The 22,187-nt window shown below is 42.3% G+C and overlaps 1 protein-coding gene across 1 annotated transcript; it reads right to left on the reverse strand.

Moving 5' to 3' along the window:
* Positions 1-1,268: 1,268 nt before the first annotated feature.
* Positions 1,269-21,985, reverse strand: LOC309342716 (UPF0524 protein C3orf70). Its single transcript, XM_081863538.1, has 2 exons — positions 21,646-21,985; positions 1,269-2,371 (listed from the first exon to the last, which is right to left on the reverse strand). Exons 1-2 carry the CDS (start codon positions 21,851-21,853, stop codon positions 1,815-1,817), a joined length of 765 nt encoding a protein of 254 aa, XP_081719664.1. The 5' UTR covers positions 21,854-21,985; the 3' UTR covers positions 1,269-1,814.
* Positions 21,986-22,187: the final 202 nt, after the last annotated feature.

Genomic DNA, 22,187 nt, shown 5'->3' on the forward strand with positions numbered 1-22,187 from the left:
TTCTGACTAAAACTAAACTCCCCCCACCCCAATCCTTAGGACTCAAAGGGCCACTATGCTTGAACTGATTCACAGAGCATCTCTCCCCAGAGGATAACCTGCCTCTGTACAACTAAAGCTGAGACGCAAATACATGAGGGGGTTTAAAGACCTGTCTTACTCACTGTACACTGTTCTATATGTTACATGAGAACTTTCAATGTGAATTGGAAGGACACAGTGAAAGGAAGAAAAAGTTTGACCAATTAGCTGTGACTTTTTCAAGTAGACTTTGATTAAACCAAAGTGTTTCAGCAGCTGGAATTAGTATCTTTTAGCTGGACACCTTAACAGGCATGGAAATGGTCTTTAAGCCAACCACATCTGGACAAGTTTTTTCCCCTCCTGCCTTAATCACCATGGGAGGAGCCATAGTCCAACCCAGCAGGAAAGTTGCCCTTTTCCGAACTGATATTAATTTGGAGCCAATACTAAACTTAAATCTTAAACCATTACTGGCTCAGAGTAATAAGAAATCAATAGAGTAGTAAGCCGAACAAAACCTTTACACCCCTATTACAGTACTGAGCTGGTTTCTACCATCCATGTCAATTCATGCACAATTATTTGACTTATGAAATTAAGTTCAGGTGTACATGTATTGAACATATGCACAGCAGAAAGGGTTGGGTGATTTATTTATTTTTACAGAAGCTGCTGGTATACCACTGATCAGCTGGACAGACTTTTCTAAATAATGGGCTCGTGACAGCTGTCTGCCATGAGCAGATGGCAAGGGCAGATTCACATAATCAGTTTTGCCATGGGTGTGTTCAAACCCCAGGCAAAAACATCTGGCAGGTTTGGAGAGAGAAAAACAAAGTTTGACATCATGCAGTGGCGTAGCGTGGGGGGTGCAGGGGGGGCCGGCCGCACCGGGCGCAACATCTGGGGTTAGGGCAAATCCACAGGTTAGGGGGCGCAAATCCACGGGTTAGGGGGCGCAAATCCACAGGTTAGGGGGCGCAAATTACTTGCCTTGCCCCGGGTGCTGACAACCCACGCTACGCCACTGACATCATGAACCTATTTCAGGTTAGAAGCTCTTCAATCTATGCCATATCTTTGCAACCCAATCCAATTTGGCCTCAGTTGGTAACACATGAATCAATTTAAGTCAGACTGAAAACCAAATGAAGTTGGTCAATTGGCAGTGTAACAACTCACCCTAAAAAGATTTTAAATTCAGGCATCGTTATCATTCTTTTCCAACAGGATTATGATTAATAAGGGTATATTGTGCTTATTCTGGGAACCCCCTGAGTTACTCTGCAGCTTGCAAAAGGGTGGTGTGCATGCAGGTTATTTGAAAAGGGGGTACACTGACTGCAGAACGTGTGGTGCAGAACTTGTGGGTCTTGGTCTCCTACATAAAATAAAAAAACTAAATAAAGGGCTTTGTTCACCCAAACATTTGGTGTGCTGATGAAAGGCTGCCTCCTTGCTCTGAAGGAGTAATTTGGAACTAATAGGAACAGCTCACAATTTGACCTGATTTTTGCAAATTAAGTGCACCATACCAAAATCAGGCACAGTCTAGAACTAAAAAATACGTCAAATCTGTAACTTTAAAAATATACAATAGGGCTCTTGAAAATTCAGTGGTTTGATTAGGATCAAACAACTAATTCACAAGTGACTAAATAATGTTAACTACATTCCTCTGTGGGTTGTCAAGTGCATTGGAAAAAAGGACCTGTCAGAAAAAAGCTAGTATAAATGCTAGAAAACCGGTATTGTTTTAAGTATGCCTAGCTAGTTTCCAGCTCAGCACTTCACACTGTGGTTTCTATGGTCTCAATCACTTCTAGTTCGCATTGTGAGGGTGATAGGAGGGGACACTCATCCGGTTCCCAGCTACTGTCTGGACTATAATCTTCTTCTGAACTTAGCTCCGCCCCTTCCTCTGTGTCCTCATCACATGACTCCATATAGTGAGCCCCAACAGCATTGATCCCAGAGTCCTCAGAGCTGGAGGGGGAAGAGCAATGATCTATTTTTGGTGTATTATTCTCTCTCAAAATTAAGGCATTGCGTGTGGTGACCTCCTGAGGCTTCGTTTTATTGGGGGGAGCAGGAGGTTGCCTCTGCACGTAACACATCTTCCCATTGATGCATTTCACACGGTAATTGTCAATAAAGAGGTCCGAGATTGTGCAGAACCGTGGGGAATCTGGGGGTAACGGTGGCTGGAAGACAGGTGCAAACTTCAAAAAGTGTTCCGTGAGCGAGACAGATATCTGAATGGTGTTTGTGGTTCCCCGAGGCCGAACAGGTATTTCTGTGCTTGGAAGTTGTTCTACTGGAGTCATAGGCTGATAGACGTATTTGCCTGTGAAGGATATGAAAAGATGAATTAGAAGCCACATTCTGCTGTGTAGGAACTAGGTCAGGAACAAAACGGGTATTAGGCCCTGAATATCAGTTGTTGAGAAGTAACGTGACAAGAAGGCTAGGAACATAGGAAGCTGCCTTATATGACGTACCAGTACGTTCACCTAGTTGAGGATTTATAAAAGTCATTAATAGACTAATATCTAGGCAGTGTACAGGAAAAAGGCATTTAAAATAGCAGCATTGTCTACAAAATGAGTGGGGTACCTTTTTAAAAAGTCAAGGGCTACATTCCCATTGAGGGGTGGTTAGGGGCTGCATACTGGTGGTGGGTGGGAACACTCCTCTCTACCCAACCCCACATTTCTCTCTCCTCTCTTCCACACCCACACCATATTGACACCATTTCCTTCCAGCCACTTTCCTTCTATGCTAGGGTGCGTGAGCAGGCTTTTCTTTTTCTCAGCCTAGTGCAGAAGGGAAGTGAGCTGCTAGAGCAGGAACAGAGCAATCTGTTCCTCCTCCTTCTTCGCTGGATGAGGGAAAGGTTTTTTCTCTCCCAGTCTAGCACAGAAGCAATGTGTGTCACTGCTAGGCCAGTGGGAGGAGGGTGGAACCATTGCAGGCTCTGTGCCACACTAACTGGCAGCAGCCCTCGGAGGTCTTTCCCAGCCCTTCCTGAAAAAGCCAAAAATTGAGCATGGGACTTTCCGAATGCAAGTCACACAGGTTTCCATGAGGCATCTGCATAGCCACTGTGGGAAACAACCCTGATCTAGATGGTTTCTTGGTTTAATCCCTCTGGGCTCTTTCCACATTCTTATTTGTGGCTTATTTTTCTTCACAGTCAACTGAAAGAAGTATCTGAAGAAGTGTGCATGCACACGAAAGCTCATACCAAGAACTGACTTAGTTGGTCTTTAAGGTGCTACTGGAAGGAATTTGTTTTGTTTTAACTGAAAGCAAGCTTTCCATAAGTGCCATTTTCTAGGATAATTCTTCTAAAGAAAAGCAATCAGAAGATGTTTCCAGAATCATCAATGCATTTATTTTGTTTTCCCTACTACACAAATATGTCTTTTGGGAGGGTGCTGCATTTTCCCCTTTGGTAGTATTGGACACAATTGTGGCTGCAGCTGGCAACGGAAGAAGTTTTAAAGCAGGATATGAAAGGACTCCAAAGCTGTGACTGCCACTGGCACTCTGATAATTCAGCTAAATAAGAAGAAAATAGGATTATGCTGGCTGTAAAATGGGCTCTTATGCTGTATTGAACAAGAAGCTTGAAAGCGCTGCTAAAGGAAGCCATATAGAATTTTAAAAAGCAAAAAGACTGAGCTTTGTTGCAATGAATGAGAAATCTGAGCCCAATTCAAAAACCCAAAAGAACAGAATTTAAATGTCTTCTAAAATGCATCATGAGCAGCTGTGTGACAGAAATGTTACAAACATGGAGGACTACTGTTGTGCTCAGATGCCACTGTGGTAAACACTCAGTGAAAACTTTCTACTGTTCTTGCCCACAACTAATTGGATCTATTTTGAGACGGCGCTTTTCTTTCTCTGACTCTCCAGGTTCTCAGTAATGAATTACAAGCTAAACAAGTTGGCAAACAAAGCAGCCATGCCTTCGTTAGCATCTGCTTCCTTTCCCCATATATGCACTTGCTAGCACAGCTAACATCTTCCCATCTTCTCCATCCTTCCAAAGCTCTTATTTTGTAAGCCCAAGGCACAGACCTTATGAAAACCAGTAGTTATGTATTAATGTATCCTCCTAATTCCAGTCAATGCAAAATGATTGACAATTATCTATTTTCAGTGCTAATCTGTGTCAATTACACACGTTAACCACTACAAACAGTGTAGAGCAAAAACATTAAGCAAATGCCTGACAACCCCAACCTATCTTTCACCACAGGGAGTACTTGAATCTGGAGGCATGTGTTGCGGGTGGACCCTGCATCCTAATAATGGCCATTCTACGATTACAAACATTTTTCAACAATAATGTTATCCCCATGCGTCTCTATTATGTTTCTTGCAGAGCTCTTGGGTAGAGGGAAAGTAGAAGACAGACATTTGGTCATATGGAATCCAGGAATTCAGCTTCAGCTTCACGTTGAGATAAGCGCATGCTTTGCAAAAATAAAATGTGTAGCTAGATTATGGGAGTTGCTCTCCTCCTGCCGGCAACAAATTCACTTCAGACCAGAGTCAAGGCAACCCTGGAGCCCACCTCCATTCTAAAATTAATCAGGATAATAAAGCAAGTGCTAAATTAATCAGGATAATAAAGCAAGTCCTACTCCCATAATTTTTTTGTTCAGTATTGTGGACCCTATTTTATGAAACCGGACGCGGGTAGCGCTGTGGGTAAAACCTCAGTGCCTAGGACTTGCTGATCGTAAGGTCGGTGGTTCAAATCCCCGCGGCGGGGTGAGTTCCCGTCGTTCGGTCCCAGCTCCTGCCCACCTAGCAGTTCGAAAGCACCCCTAAGTGCAAGTAGATAAATAGGTACCGCTTTATAGCGGGAAGGTAAACGGCGTTTCCATGTGCGGCACTGGTGCTGGCTTGCCAGTTGCAGCTTTGTCACGCTGGCCACGTGACCCGGAAGTGTCTTCGGACGGCGCCGGCTCACGGCCTCTTGAGCGAGATGAGCGCGCAACCCTAGAGTCGGTCACGACTGGCCCGTACGGGCAGGGGTACCTTTACTTTTTATTTTATGAAACAGGCCACCCTCCCTGTTGCACTTCTGGCATCTACTGAAGACCTTTTACATTTCAATTGGCTTTTAAACCAAATATTGATTTTATAGTTCGAATGCATTTTTATTTCTATTGCGTGCCACATAGAGATTACTGTGATCAAATGGCATACAAACTGTAGAAGTAAAAATCACGTTCCTGGGCAGTCCTATTATTGCCTCTAGACCCTGATGTGAGGCTACAGCACTACCAATGCAGACCTGCTGAGGCCTTCCCAGTCCCTTACCTCAGGGACGTAGGCATGAGGCTCAGAAATCCTCCATACATGCATAATTCAGTCAGGGATGCTGGGAAATCATAGAAAATGAATGCCAGCTGGTTCAGATTGGGCCTTTAGGCCCTACTTTGAGGAAATGAAAGCACTAAACGGCAGGGTCTGAAGGCCTCAGGCTGTAATACAGATTTCTCTTTGTAAGTGAGGCCTCTCAGCCACTGGTAAGGAACACAAGTGAAGAGGGTGCATAGGGCCTCATTCATGGTGAGAAATTCTTAGCAGAGTCTGAAGTCTCCAATCTACACCATATACGCACAGTGGCATAGCGTGGGTTGTCAGCACCCGGGGCAAGGCAAGTAATTTGCGCCCCCTAACCCGTGGATTTTAGCACTCGAGTCTCTTCCACTAGATTAGCGCGCGCCCCCCAGATGTTGCACCCAGTGCGGCCGCCCCCCCTGCACCCCCCACGCTACGCCACTGTATACGCAGAGCCCAGAACTCCAGGCAGGAGTTCGGGTGATAATTCTGGACACCCAGTGAACATTCAAGAAAACAATCTATTCGCTTTTGATTATTTCTAGATCCTACTTGAAAGTTGTGTTTGCTCATCCTTATTCAAATGTTGTTTCCCATCAGATAAGCCGCTACCATTGCATAGGCATGATGTAGGCGAATCATATACCTTACTTGAATTGCTTGAGAAACTCAGCAACATTTTAGAGGAGGGAGAAAGTGGACCGAAAACTATTTGCATCAAAAATCGAATAAGATGTTTAAGAAACATGAAACCGTCAGTATCAGATGCTCTTATCAAAACAGAAACAGTCGCTAAATCTGTGCTTTACAATGTGGCCTGGGAGGAAATGAATGAATGCATGAACTACCAACAAGACTTCTGCTTGTGCAATGGGACTTTTCCCCACCTCGCCTCCCCTGTGCATTTCCAAAATTTGCTCCAGATGCCATGTGGGGGTACAGTGAAACGAGAGGGGGAAAGTGCTCTGTGCAAGGAGAATCCTAGACCTATGCTGGATTCTACCTATAGGCTACAAACTGAAGTGAGCTCTAGAGAGTAGAAACACCTTCAAGGTTCTTTTCCAACTTTTTATTTTTATTTAATATTCTATTCATACACCATTCAACTTTATTTTAAGGACTGTGTGGTTCCCTCCCACTTTGAGAGTTGTTTTAACAATAATCAAGCAGTGTATAAATTTTATGAACTAAATAAATATATCCTCAGAACAATACCTGTGTGAGAATGATTGACACACAGTTCTTCAAGTGAGTTTCATGGCCAAGAAAGAAGATAAGTCTCAGTCCTTGACCACAAGCACTTTCCTGTTGAACAAACATACTCAGCCCTTATTGGGGATGTGGAGTCCCCTTTGAAGTTTTATTTCCTAAATATTTTTTGTACTCATGCAGATCTTGGGAGTCTCCCCCGTCTGCTGTTATTTCCCTCTTGTGCATGACTAGTGCTGTGCTGCCTATATAAGCAGAACTGAGATTGCTATTAATATACAGGATTTTAAAAAACCCAAAATCAAACACCTAATATTGAAACCAATGCAATGATACCAAATAGGCAGGTAAAACACTGAGTTGCTGACAACTCTGTTCACATGTAGGTATTTGCCATGTGGGTTAAACATAACCTGTTATTTCTTCCAAGTAAACTGGGTTGCACAGAATGTATGTTTCATGTTTTATTTCCTAATATCTTTTAAGCAAACTTTCTGAGAAGTAACTGTCATTGAAAGCCGTGGGACTTATTTCCAAATAATAGATTTAGGGCTGCAATACAGGAAATGCTAAATTTAAAATACTCCAAAATAATGACTGGCTCCTGCTATGTTGCAGAACACTATAGATCAAGATGTTTTGATTAGAGACTGCAGACAGGAGATATGGGATATGTTTTTTATTTTCTTGCTGGCTCACAATCATTACTCAAGGAAACCAACCCATCTGTGCCTCCAAACGCACCAACTGTGGAAGGCTGATAATACCCAAGACACACAAAGGTGACTCAAAATAGAAATTATCCCTGTGCAGAGCTGCTGTATTCATACCCCAGGACTGGATGAGTTGGGGACTGGGGGACTAACTAGTTCTACTCTTACTTGGATAGACAATTCTAGGTGATGCTGGGGAAAGACTGCTAGACTGCTTGGCACTTGTGATTCGGGGGTCTCCACAGGGTGCTATTCTATCCTCCATGCTGTTTTATGTTTACATGTAACAGTTAAGTTTGAGGTTTGAGGATATGGCTAGTACTGGCTTATCTGTCTAGGTGAGAGGAGGTTTGAGGATATGGCTAGTACTGGCTTATCTGTCTAGGTGAGCAGCGTTCTGTCCATTCTGGAGGGAGTTGCACTCCTCCTAAAGTATTATATACAAAATTGGTTCATCTTATGTCCCTAGAAGTGCAGGTTGCCTCCGTAGCACCTTTTTCCAGTTTCTATTGGTGTACTAACTATGACTCTATCTGGACAGGGACAACAAAGCTTCAGTTTTTCATGTCCTGTCCCATTTGTCTTCAAAGGCAGACCCATGCACAATACACTGCAATACTCCAGTGTGAAACTTCAGTTAAATCAGAACACAGCAAGACTGCTAACTGGAATTGGAGAGCATGAACATAGCATGCTGGTGCTTTCCTGGCTTCAATGGTTTCCGGTCTATTTCCAGGCCCAAGTCAATGTGCTGTTTTTTTGACCCTGAAAGTCCTGCATGGCATGGAACCAGAGTACCTGGAGGGTCATCTACCTTGATCTCAATAACCTTCTGAGGCCGTTTTCTCTGGGCGCTCCTGCCGGGTTATGTGTGACAGGTGACTACTGGAGAAAGGGTCTTTTCCGTAGTGGCACCTCAGCTCTCTCAGCACCCCAGAGAGCCTCACTCGATGCCTAGCTTGATGTCATGCTGACACCAAGTAAAGCCACTCTTACTTTCCCAGCTCCTTCTATCAGTTCCTGTTATCTGGGCTTTAGGTATGTATGCGTTTTATTGATCTATTTATTTTTCATCTGTTTTTTATCTCAGTCTTAAACTGTCCTGAGAAAATGGTTCAGCACATCATAGAAATATTTTAAGCGAAAAAAGCAAAGTAGGCTGATACTTGTGCGGGTAGCTTTTCACAGTATTTGAAGCCAAGAGTTAATCTTTGCCTCTGCAGATTTTTTGCCTACTGTATTTGCCATGCTCTTCTTCCAAGGGCCTCGGAATGACTTGCATGTGGTCCCCAGGTGGTCTCCTATCCTGGCAGCATCCAAGGTCAGGCTCGCTTAGTACTCAGAAACAATCAGATACACCGCATCTTTGAAACTCTCAAAGGTTTCATGAGCAAGAAATACTGCAGCTTTGTCAGCGGCCCCTTATATCACTATGTTTATTCAGAAGGCATATGTTCTACTAGTAAATGCACAGAAAATGGCAGGGGTCCAAGACAGATCACATACTATAGTATATAATTATAACCTACTTCCCCAAATGTATGCCTATGAAAGTAAGCATGCTAGTAGGAATTTCAAGAATGACGGGAAATGCAAGTGTTCAATTTCTGAAAGGAGACGTACGAAGACTCACATTTATATATATATATAAAATGCATCCTTTGACCTGGAAACTCTGTCTCCTAATTCCAGGTGCGTTGAGACTTGTTGCAGCTACTGAGTGGCAAGGGAAATGCAAGCTGCTGCAATTTACTCTCCTTTATTAAACTTAACATGCCCGTGAATTGTAAAAATGTCCCAGGATGCAAGACTGACTCAAATTAAGCCACAGAAACAATTCTTAGCTTTTAACAGAAGATTATTCACAAAGTCATTTGTCCTGTACAAGTAGCTCTAGACAGGCTTGAGCATGTTCCAAAGAAAAAGCTTAACTAATACAATGCAGAAAAGAATCTCAGTTTGGTGGTGGATTTACGGTCTACGACCCCTATGTGCCAGCCCTTTTGGAGCTCAATCCATCCACCTAAATAAACGTGACTATGTTCAAAAATGTGACAGAGCTAAATGCATAAGAATGATTTCATTAATGATATCTTGTGGCTGTGCACAATGACATTGAGAACACACTGGTCTAGTATTCTTGAAAAAGCTGACATAAGGCAGCATCCTGTGAAGCTATGGAAATATCACCTCTATAAACTTAGTTTGCTTATGAATCCCACCAACGTCACTTGATTATTAGTACTTGAGTATAATAAAAGGAAACAAATCTTTGTGGAATAATCTGTAAATGAATGTTATTTGAAAAAGGCATACAGAAAACTCTTATTTTGTTCAAAGCACACCTGACTCCCACAAGCCTTATGTAATTTGACATAAAAAAATGAATTGTGCCTAGGCTTTTAAAAGCAGCCAAGGTAATTAACCCTGACCAGGTGAAAACTCAAACACTGTCTGATGCTTAGAAGGAACCGTAAGCATTAATGGCTATATTAGAAGAATGCATTTATTTCTAAGGAAAGAAATAAAGTGCTTTGTTCCATCACAAACACCATCAGCAGAGCTGCGCTTTCTTTGGGGGAAATGGATTTGCCCTTTTTCCATTAGGAGCAGGTAATTCAATATCACCACTGTGGCCCAATCACAAGTCAGTACATGCATTGTGTGAGAGCTCATACTAAAGTGCCAGAAAATTGGGAGTAGCTGCTCTGTAATGAAAGCAACACGTAACATCACATTGCAGAAAACCTATAGCACCCAAGCCTTTGCTGGTCAGCTGCTCTACCAATTATTTCATGGCTCAAGGGAGAGGCTTAACCTTTCAGATTCCAGAAAGCTCAGTGGTGGTGAAAACAAGAAGTCTTGTGGCACTTTAAAAGATACCAATTTTATGGTTGCTCTTGTGGGCCAGACCCATCTACAGTGCTTGTAAGACGTTAACATACACAAAGGCACAAAGGAGGAGAACTGTGAGCAGTAAATCAGTATCTGCATTTGCAAAAACGGTATACTAAGGAAGAAGTAGAAGACCTGGCCCTCACAAGAGCAACATACTTGATAGCAACATATCATTCTGGGAAATCAGGGTAGAGACTTGTTTTCCATATTTGGATCAAGAGCTCCATACAGTGCTTTTGTTTTTTCCCAGAAGTAGAAGAAGTTGAATTTCATAGTTCTCATTTGTTGCAGACATGACAGGTCTTTTTGCAGCAAAAAGAACATTTGCTCACATGGTATAATCAACCTAATCAATCAATTCCACTAATGTGCAATTACACTGCTACCTCATTATTGTAAACAATCTCTACCAGTTTCCTTTAGGGAGTTATTGGAGGATATATTTTTTGTCTAGAACCAGTAGAAGCTTAACAGCTTGTTCCTTTTTTTATACAGTGGTACCTCGGGTTAAGTACTTAATTTGTTCCGGAGGTCCGTTCTTAACCTGAAACTGTTCTTAACCTGAAGCACCACTTTAGCTAATGGGGCCTCCTGCTGCTGCCACGCCGCCGGAGCACAATTTCTGTTCTCATCCTCAAGCAAAGTTCTTAACCTGAAGCACTATTTCTGGGTTAGCGGAGTCTGTAACCTGAAGCTATGTAACCTGAGGTACCACTGTATAAGATTCAACACATACTTTGGATTTTGTATTCTTATCTATGCTTTTTCTAACACCAGATTAAACATGAGTGGTACAGCGGACAGGATACTATTGTTTTGTACCTACTGGGACAGGAGGCATAAAAACTCCCCTAGGAATTAAAGCAATGAGAAGATATTAAGAAAGAAACATTTTCCTTCCATCATGGCAGATATTAAGCTTGGGGAGTTTGGTTCCCCCTGCTAACACACATACTTTAAGAAGGTCATATGCAAACACCATCCAAAAGAAAGAATCCCCTCCTATAAGATGGAGTAGATTTAACCTATGGAGACTGATACAATTAACAGGCAATGCAATCCTATACTTGTCTACTCAGAATTAAGCCCCAGTAAACTCAGTGAGACTGAATTACATTTATATACAGTATAGGATTGTAGCCTCAGATTTTTAAAAATTGGGTGACAGCTCAAATATGTGCATGAAGATAGGTAAGAATCTATCTGTAACTTATGCATTGTATCTAATGTTGGTCCTACTTAGAGCAGACTCACTGACAGTAATGGAAATGTCTTAATTTAGCTCCATTAATTTCAATGGATCTACACTTAATAGAACTTGGGCACAACTCTCTGTCTATGCTATCCTAAAGTCAAACACCAATCCTCTCCAACCACATCACTGATTTTAAAGAGAGGAATGTCTTCATCGAATAATAGGATTAAAGAGTTGGAAGGGTAATCTAGATCAACCCCTTGCAATGCTGGTTGTTAAACTCATCAAAATATTAGTTTATTTACATTTAAAAAAATTCCCAGCAAAACATGTTAGAAACAAGTCAATAGGTTGAGCTCAAAAAGAGTTCTTTACTAATTGAGCAGTCTGTATGCATCCCTGCCTCACAGCATCAAATTCTGTTGCTAATTTGAAGGTATCTAACCGTGAAATAAACAGAGGATTTGCTTAAGCATTCTTTTTTCTGCTTCTATTGATCCCAGCATTCCAGTTTACCTTTGAACCTCTGTAATGTTGCTCACATATGAAAAGCGCTTTCAGCTTCTGTTTCCACCCCCCCTAAATCACCACCTTTATTAACTTGGAGGTTCATGTTTTTCAAAAAGGATACTTAATAATGAAAACAGCTACAAAGTAATAAAAATTACACTCCAATTTGGGAAAAGCTTACAGAGAAGACTCCACTGTTGAGCTAAGAAAAGACACAGACAAAACATGGGACAATTAAGCTATCCAACAGAATCACATGCATGAAGCTATATTAACGCTTATGAAAATAAAAGGTACATTGTTCACAACATAAGAAAAACCAGAACAGATTGAAGATTAAGTAAAAGGTGTAAGGTAGAAGAAGAAAAAATGGATAGGGATATTTGGAAGACAGCATTTTAAACTAGATCTTCAATTTAAAGTGTCAATATCTCAATGAGCCATAATTCTGCCCATATTACTTGCGCAGGTTTGAGGCTTGTCTCTGTGCTACCCTTCCTTCAAGAGCTAGCGCCAACATTTCCACAACTTATCTCTCAATTAGCAGGGTGCATTTAGATTTACAGGCTAAATGTGTAAACCATTTTGCAACAAGTGCTCTTAGCAATGGCAGCATTTCAATAAAGCCTAGGGAACTGGCCATGTTTTGTAGTACTTTGGTAATGGAAAGATTATCTGGGTCTTTTCCAAAATAAAATAGAAGAACTTGTAACTGCTGATCTTCTGCCAAATGAAAAAAGTGCAGAGGTCCATAACACATGTATTAACAAAACTCACAACTGGCAAATACTATCAGCTTTTACCATGAAATATAACTCCAAACTTTCAAAATTATAGGTACTCAATACATGCTTAATCTAATCATCTGTTGAGTTAGTCAAAGTGAAGTGTAACGATGCACTGGACTATTTTTGTTTGTATATTGTATTGCTTATTTCCAGAACCCATTTACCTTTTATGGATTATAAATGAAGCTTTAAATTGGCAGCAAGGTGTAAACACAGGTAAGCAGATGATTTATGGGCCTCTAAGGCTTCCTGGAATTTGTAATATGAACAGTCACTCAACAAACTAAAATTCTCCAGCTCATTTCCAAGAGGCTGAACCATGAGTTCATGTTCTAAACATACACATAGCCAAATTTTACATAGTTAGCCATTATTTTAACTGAGGCATCATGCATTTTCACCATTTATGTTTCCATGTTATGTGCACAAATCTTTGAGGATAGGATTCTCCTCATAAGATGGAGCTTTTATATGCATAATGACAAGATATATGGCTTCCTATCATATACAACAGTCTAGTCAATATTGTATAGCAAAAAATGCTTGAAAAAGTAGACCTGGGAACTTCCAGACCCCTCAGTAAGGCACACATGTTAAGGGAACTCCCTTGCTGGATCAGATTAAGGTCCACTTAATCCAACATTCTTTTATCAATGGTTACCAGCCATCATACATGCGTACCCTACACATGAAGGCGATAATATGCTCCTAAGGTTTTCTTCTAGCAATGTGAAGTCAATTGCCTTTGAACATGGGAGATTTCATTACAGTGTGATGGACTTATCATGCATGCATTTGCAGAGTCCTTTTTTCAAAGCCCATGATGCCGGTGGCTGTCGCAAAATCGTGTGGTAGGGAATCATTTTGTCTGTTGAGCCCATTGCCATTTTCATTGTTATCCCTCCCCCCCAGATCCAAAGAGGCATCCATGTCATGTAAATTCCAATTCATTACATATTGTCACAATTTATGCTGCCTCCTTTCTGAGGTCTTCAACCCCCATATTCATTATTTGCCAATAATGAATGCAAATGAGTTAGTTACAGGAAGAATAGGAAGTCATGAAACAGTTACAAATTGTTGGGAGTATAGAAGGTCATCTAGTCAAGAATCCCTTCCCCAAGCCAGAATATTCTATGTAATATAAAGCTTGCTAGATGAACCTTCCTTGAAAACCTCCAAGTATGAAGACTCCATAACCACAAAACACTTGCTCCGTTGTTCAGCCTCTCTTATAGTTCAGAAGTTCTTTGTGGTATTTAATATCAAGCCATGTTACAGCAATTTAAACCCAAGGCTTCCTTTCTACTCTATTAGCCCAAAGTAGAAAATGCTTTCCCAAAAGCCAAGACTTCAAAACCAATTCTGAGAGTTTAAAGGAGGGTTAGATCAAGGTCATATTTCCTGGTTACATTTTTCAATGACAGTAGTGCCCCTGCAATTTGTAATACAAGAACTTGCACTTTTGTCCAATTTTGAAAAACATGTGTATACAAATACAGCAAAGGATTCTTGAGAGCATCCTTATCCACACAAAGGCATGTAAACTTGTCTTGAATTAAGATTTTGATGATGTGCGATTCTCTCGAGTGAAAAATCCATATATTTCTGCTAATTCACAGTTCCCACCCCTCTTTTCATATTCTACAATAAAGTTATCAGCTCCCATTTTGTGATTGATTCTGCTAACAATTTTAACAGGGCTGAATATGACCTCAATCTGTTCAGATTAATCACAAGAGAAGCAACTTGATTACAAAACTTTAAACACCTGTCCCAGGAGATGCTATTTGATTGTAGAGGGCTCTTTCAACATATCAAACAGAAAATTTAAAGATACATTCAAGGAGCGGAATGTGAAATTATATTTTTAAAAAATCAAGATAGAAATGAAATGCCACTTTTTTAACAGTGTGGATAATTAACTACCAGAAAAGATTAAGAAGAAGTGCAGGTGGCATATTATACTGCAGCCTGAATGAAGCATCACTATAATTCATCTACAAGTGAGTCAGGCTGGCTAGTAGTAATAAATATCCTCAAGTGAATAAATTACTCTGTGATGCTCTCTGGGCTGGGCTATGTGGTCAGAGTGGTCCCTGCTAGCCTTGAAAACCATGCACTCTGACAAAGCCCATAAACTCCCAAGAAAATTATCAACTCAGACAATGTTGCACATGCAGAACACCATCTGTAATCACAGCTACTCCTTCATCGGTCCTCAAAATATCCCTTATCAATTAATGTACCACTGGTAGAAAATTATTACTATCTGATGCCTGTGAAACTTAAAGAGAATGATGAGCTATGGTCTAAGAAAAATGGCAAATGTCTATAATGACTGGATTTCACTTGGCCATTCCATTTTCCTCGCAAAAATAGAAAGGGGTTCTTTAAAAAAAAAAAAAAAAAAAAGAGTTCAGTCATATGTTCAGAATTAGAAGTCTACTCTTTAGCTGCCTTTTCAAGGTCATCTAGCACCAGTAGGTCAATATCAGATAATATTTCAAAAAGCTATTTCAGGAGATGTATAATGTGTGTGATGTTGCATCCTGCTGTTTTGCATTTACAAAAAAAAGAGAGCTTAATTGAAAAAAACTATTACAGAGTTCTGAAGCAAAAATCAATGCACTGTGCAAAATTAATCCTTCTATGTGAAGGTTTGATTTTAATCCTTGATATTGTTCCACATCTGTTCATGCCTGCCACTTGAGCAATCCAGGCCTCCCTTCTCTTCATCATAGAGATAAAAGAAACAGATGTCAGCTGTGGAACAGATATTCTCAGGGCCAATTCACACAACCAGTGGAAATGATAGTGAACACATGATAGCTATCACATTCAGTCTGCCTGCCACTAACAACTATGTTCACATACTACGAATGTCTGTGATAAATTGGTTGTAATGGTTTGGTAATATGGTATGATATCTATGTACAATGTCATTTTTATTTCAGTTGGTATCGTTTATCGCCAAATTGTTTGATTTTCTTAGATGCCTTAGGGACACAACTACTAACATTAAGGAAAAGAATACTGTAAGATGCTCAAAGACCAAGGGATAGAAAGAGGTAGAAAAAGAAGAAAAATACAAAAACATTTTAATAGACTTGTATTTTTCCAATTGTCTGTTATTTAAGTAAGCATAAAGAGGAGGGAGCTATGGAAGTCAATGTCACTGCTACCAAAATTCACACCATATTACATAATGCTATGCCCTTGGAAGGCATATGTGGCACTGAGAAAAATTGATGTGCCCCTCATAATAATGCAGAAGTGTACATTATCTAGAGAATCATAATGTTTTCAAGACTAAAATCTCAAACATCTGGACCCAATCTAAAATGCCACAAGATTTGCTGACTTGGATTTTAGGGAACAAAAATATGCTATAAATAGGTAGTGAGGCTAAACCCCAAAAAGAACCAAGGTGCCAAATGGATCTGGGGGTTTCCTTCAGTTACGTGCACCAAAGGGAGGAAAACCTCCTTACAGATAAGCCAGTATGCCACTAGAGATACTGTAGGGAAAATAAAATGTTTAGGGTTAATTCATATGCCATTCCATCTCATATTGTGGACCTACCATTATATATATTCTAATGACTCAAGCAATAAATCCATGGCTGTGAAGTTAATTCACATCCCCCAAAAAGTTGCTCTTCCCAGCCTCATAGGTTACTCTGTCTAGGAAACTCTCCATACTTTTGCTTGTCCTGTCAGAACTTACAGGGTTAAGCAGTTCTGAGTGACGTCTCACAGGACCTAGTTCCTATGAAGTCTCTTTCCATTGCCCATTGAAAAGATAAGTATGTTCCAGCTTGGTCATAGCTACCATTTACTGTTCCCAAGCACACAAAAATAAAATTGAGAGGCTCTGCAATAATATAAAATTGCTCCCAAGGCAACAGTCACTTTTTTTTACCAAGAAGAACAATTGTAATTAGCTATGCTCAGTATCTCCTTGCTCACATAACTAGGAGTAGGCAATATGGGTTATTTGCCAAGGTTGTCTATACATAAAGGGCAGAGGTTAGAATGGAAAGGCATGATACTGCTTGCCATAAAATATATAGGAAAACAATATATTGAGACCCCCAAATTGTGGTCTGTTGAAGCTACAAAAACTGACATTTATAACTTTGCCATAAATAATAATGGCAAAATGGCTGCTCATGTTGTATACTGAAAATTGCTTTTATTTTCCAAAATCTGCTCATACATCAATCTGAGAAAGTAAGACTGCCAATTACTTTTAATACATTAGTAGTGTACATATATGTACTGATTACCCATTTCCCACATCTTGAAGTTACAAGCCATTTCTTAGGTATATATTTAAATATGCAATATTCCCAAGGGGAAACAAATACAGAGCCTGTGCTAAATTAATAAGGAGTTTATAATTGTTTGCACTGGTTTTCCTGGAGGTAAAAAAGAAGAAATCCAGGGTGGACCTTAAATTACCTTTAAAAAATGCTGGCATCAAAGTAGAGAAAGACGGAAAACGACAGCTACTACTGGTGGAGCTTTTCATTAAATACTGTAATCATAAACTGCCAATTTTCACTTAGGGACGAATCAGCTAAGCGAGCAGGTTCAGGAAGAATTGTGTGGGGCGAACTCTGCAGGCCACTGAACTCATGCCCCCTCTTGTTGCTCTGTGCCCACTGTGTCACAATTCTGCTCCTTCACCAAAGACTGAAAATAAACATGCCACCTCATTCTGGAACTCCAAAGGTGGGGACTCAATCCTTGATGAGCAGCGGGACCATCAATACCCCCTAGATAAGGACATTCAGCTGCCTAATTTTGTATTTATTTGATTTTATACATTTCTATGCTGCCCTTCATCTGAGGATTGAAGGGTGGTTTACAATATAAAAATACAAAATAAAATTTGTCTAGCCAAGCCTTTGTGATCTTATAGATTCCTATGATATTTATGTCCTCAATAATGCCTCAATTTTCTCCCTAAGAACTTTGCTTCCCACTTCCTTTCCAGCCCTGTTTCTCCATTGGCAAAAAATCTCAGCAGACTCAGAGTATGTCAACAAAGAAATCATTAGTTTAGCACTAATAAATGGAGCAAGTCCTAGAAATGAGAGATGGTCCATTTGGAACCAAGGAAGCTGCCTTCTAAAAGACCACTGTGGCATCCAGTTCAGCACTACCTACACCAGGGATGGGGAATCTTTTTCAGCCCTAGGCTTACATTCCTTTTTGGGCAACCTTTGGAGGGCTGCATGCCAGTGGTGGACAAAGCCAGAGGCAAAAGTGAGTGAAGCAACTCATGTAATATTTATTCACATCCTCCATCCAGAGAAGCAAGAGGCATTGACTGAGGTCAAGGACCTTTGGAGTATGAAGAACCAGTGAGAGGTGTAGCATAGGGAGTTCAGAAGGCCAGACAGAGGGGCCCTACCTGTGTTTCAATTTCACTGGAAAAGGCTCCTGAGGGTTGCAGATAGGTGCCTTTCCTGGCCCTACCTGGAGATGCATTAGGTCCAGTCGTGGCCGACTCTGGGGTTGCGGCGCTCATCTCGCTTTATTGGCCGAGGGAGCCGGTGTACAGCTTCCGGGTCATGTGGCCAGCATGACTAAGCCGCTTCTGGCAAACCAGAGCAGCACACAGAAATGCCGTTTACCTTCCCGCCAGAGCGGTACCTATTTATCTACTTGCACTTTGATGTGCTTGCGAATTGCTAGGTTGGCAGGAGTAGGGCCCGAGCAACGGGAGCTCACCCCATCACAGGGATTCGAACCGCCGACCTTCTGATCGGCAAGTTCTAGGCTCTGTGGTTTAACCCACAGCGCCACCCACGTCCCTCTGCAACTAGTACCAACTCATTAATTCTCCATGTCTAGGATGAGTGCTGTTACCTTCTGACTTGCAGGGACAAAACCCTTCAACTGCAGATATGTCTTCCTGGGTCAAATAGCTTTGAGGAAATTTTCTTTAGGATCATGGAGCAGAGGGAAAGGGTTAAGACCCCTCCACCAGGGCTATAGTCACAATCCAAATTAGGAGGCCCAGAGCTATTACTGTACTTTTCCGTGTATAAGACTAGGCTTATTTACTAAAAAATAATGTTAAAAGGGGGGCTTATGGGGGACAATCTCCCCCTATTTTCTGAATTTTGAGTCCCCGTCTTATACACGGAAAAAATACAGTATTTTTTTTTTTAAAAAAACACAACACTCAAGCAAATGCAAATATATATTTAACATAATGTTCAGTTTGGCCCTCCGAGTGCCATTCTGTCCAATCCTGATATAACTTTGGCTGGATTCCCTCCACTGAAAATGGAAAGGAGTGCATTGTTTTAATGGTTATCTGCACAGAGTCCTTGGAAATTGCTAAGAGCTCTTTAAGATCAGTTACAGACGGGGGTATTTCTACTGAAATCTTGGTCAATCCTTGTATCGGAGAAAGCACCTGATCAGGCTGTGATCGTAGTGATGTGCAAGTGGGAGAATCAACTTATCCACTTGATTAGAAGCACTAAAGCAGCAGATTCAAAAAGGCTTAACAGTGTGCTTTACCAACAGGAAACCAAAAACATTATTAGAGAGCATTTAGTGAGCACTAATGTGTATGACATCATTAGAGCTTTAGTGGAGCACTGTTCTACTCAGCAACAGCCTAATTTTGTAGGCTGAAACAGCACAAAGTGGTAAGGTGGGTTTAAGAATGATGGTGTCCATATAACTCAGGGTGTGGAGTTGTAGTTCATCCTAACCATGTCCTCAGTCCCAAGTGAATTTTAGTTTTATTGCCATTTGTTAGCAAGTTGATGCATCACTAGGGCCTCCAAGATGAAGGGGTGGAAAGCAAAACCCAATGAGATCAAAGAAAGGGAAAGGTAAAGCCTTTAAAATGTACAAAAATATAGATTTGGACAAGAAGTACACACCATTAGTTGATAGCTTGACAATTTATTGTGGAGCAAGCAGTTTTCAAAAGGAGATACAACAATCCTCTAAATTTACAAATGAGATATAGTTTAAAAACAGAAAATGACAATGAATCCTACCCTAATATATAAATTTCCTCAGGTCACAAGGACTGGGACATGAGTCATGATGCTTTGTGAACGGAGAGAAAACCCCACAGAGACTTGGATGGGAACAACAGGATGCTGAAGCAGAAAACTGAAATGCAATTTCTCTGTTGTAACAAGTCCAATGCATCTACCTCTCAGTTTTCTGGCTGTAGATAATGAAATGGCCACATCAGGCAACTGAGATTTGCTGTGTGACTTGTTCCAGATAGATGGTGTGGCACTGAGTTTCATGACAACTATACCAATAAAAATAGGAAGAAAGAGCAAATCGTTTATCATCTATTTTCTTCTGCATGGCCTGCCCTTCACTCTGGATCACCTCATATCATTCAATAAGGTGTTTCTAGCTTGGACAAGGGAGGGCTGTGTGTGACTAAACCAAAAAACCAAAACCTTAATTGAGAATGAATACATTTTAACTAAACCATTCCTTAGTACATTTTAGAAGCATTCTTTGGGCATAGATTAAATTTCAGGTTGCCAGGGAAGATCCTTTAATAGCTTGGAAACGAGATAGCAATAAGATTACAGGCTCTATTAAATGCAGCTCCATACTATAAGAGAATAAATAATAGAAACCACCAATTTTTAAAACCACTATGAATCAGCAAGCCTAGCCTGAGACAGCAAGCCCACAAAAGAAGGTATTTCTGATGGGTATTTCTGATCTTTCCCCAGAGGGGCACGCCTAGTGCCATCTTTATCCAGGTTTAGGCACCAGGCAAAGAATTTTCTCTTATTTACTGAGGTTTTTGGCTCTTGATTTGAAGGGTGGTAGCATGGCCTCTTTGGGTAAAACAGGACCTGTAGTCTTGACTTTTTGTTCAGCTGTGTTTTTTAGCCTTTTATTTGTACTACTGTCTTTTTAGGGTTTGGGGTTGTTGTTTTTTTGGTTCTTAGCTGATTTTAGCATTAAGTCACTCAGCCTCACTTTGTAAGAAATCCAACTAACAAATACAATAAAAATGACAGCCAAACTAAACGCCTTGCTTCAACCACTAGTATTTATACGTTGATATAACTTAGACTTCGTACACATTATGAGAGCCACTCTTAGTGTACAGAATCCAGCAAGGAAAACCTACGAATAGTGCAGCCCATCCCACGGAATGTTGGATCCATTTCCTGCCTGAACATCTGTGTTCATATACAAGGCATCTACAACTCCAGCGGTTATCAGAGATAGAAGAGGGAGCTCCTTCTTGTAGCGACAGAGGCTAGGATTATATGGGAGGTTTGCTGCTTCTCAGCCCCCCTAAAACAAAAAAACGATACGGGGAGCGGGGAGAGAGGGGAGTGTGGTTCTGTTCTGCCAAGAGAGACGAAGGGCAGGCGCACCCCTCTCCTTCCCTTCCACCTTTTACCCATTACTGCCACTAACACAGCTTTACAGCGAGCCCATCCCATCCCTTTCTTGCCTCATCAGATACACGCAGGCTGGGAGGATGGAGAAATCCATCGTGTTCCGGGTGCCATGCGATCAGCCACTATCGATCTCGCCGTCAAATCCTGCCCTCCGGGCACCACAGAGCCACCGAGGCGAAGGGAAGGAAGGCGGGCAAGAGCTTGCCTGCCCCCTCAGGATCCGAATCCCAGGGGGGCAAATAGGGTGTGCTTCTCTCACCCCCCCCCCCCGGGGCTCGGGGATGCTCGCCTGCTCTTCCTCCCTCCCGGCTAGCAAACCACCACCCAAACGGCGCGCCACTCCCCGCCTCGACAGGAATCTCTGCAGCGTTCAGCCAGGGGGCTCCCTGCGCTTGCAGGGAGGAAGGAAGCCTCTGGAAGTCCTGCGAGGGGCCAAGGCGCGCTGCTCGCCCGGGCGGCCCGCCCATCCCGCGCCATTCCCCCTCCTCCTCGTCCCCCCAAAACACTCACAGTGGCACCAGCCCAGGTGGCAGCACCAGTGCAGGCGGAAACAGCGTCCGTGGCTGTGCGTGGTGCACATCGACAGCCCGTCGCAAGGCTGGAAGTCGGGTCTCCCGGCGCAGCTGCGGGCCAGCGCTTGCGCCTCGTCCAGTTTCTCGCTCTTGCCCGCCGCCAGAGAAGCGGCAGCGGCGCTGGCCGCCGCCCCAGTCCCGCTCATGGCGCTGCTGCTGCTGCTGCTGCCGCCGCCGCCGCCGCCGCCGCTTTCCCCGCCGCCACCTGCAGCCCGCGCCGAGCCGCGCACCTCCGCCGAGTCACTCCCGCCTGCGCGCACACAAGGCGCAGCGGGGCGGCGAGCGGCGCTTCTGGCCAGCAGGGACGACGCCACGGGCTAGCCCGGCCGCGCCTGGAGCCACCCTGGCCTGGCGCCCGGCTCCGCCTCAGCCGCCACAGCCCGCCCCCTCCAGCGGGTGAGTGGGTTGGCGGGAGGGTGGGGCTCGGAATGAGCGGGAGAGTGAGGGAGAGAGGGGAAGTCTGCCGTGGGGACACCGCCA

The sequence above is a fragment of the Podarcis erhardii genome (assembly GCF_964252035.2).
Source record: "Podarcis erhardii genome assembly, chromosome: 5".
NCBI classification, from domain to species: domain Eukaryota; kingdom Metazoa; phylum Chordata; class Lepidosauria; order Squamata; family Lacertidae; genus Podarcis; species Podarcis erhardii.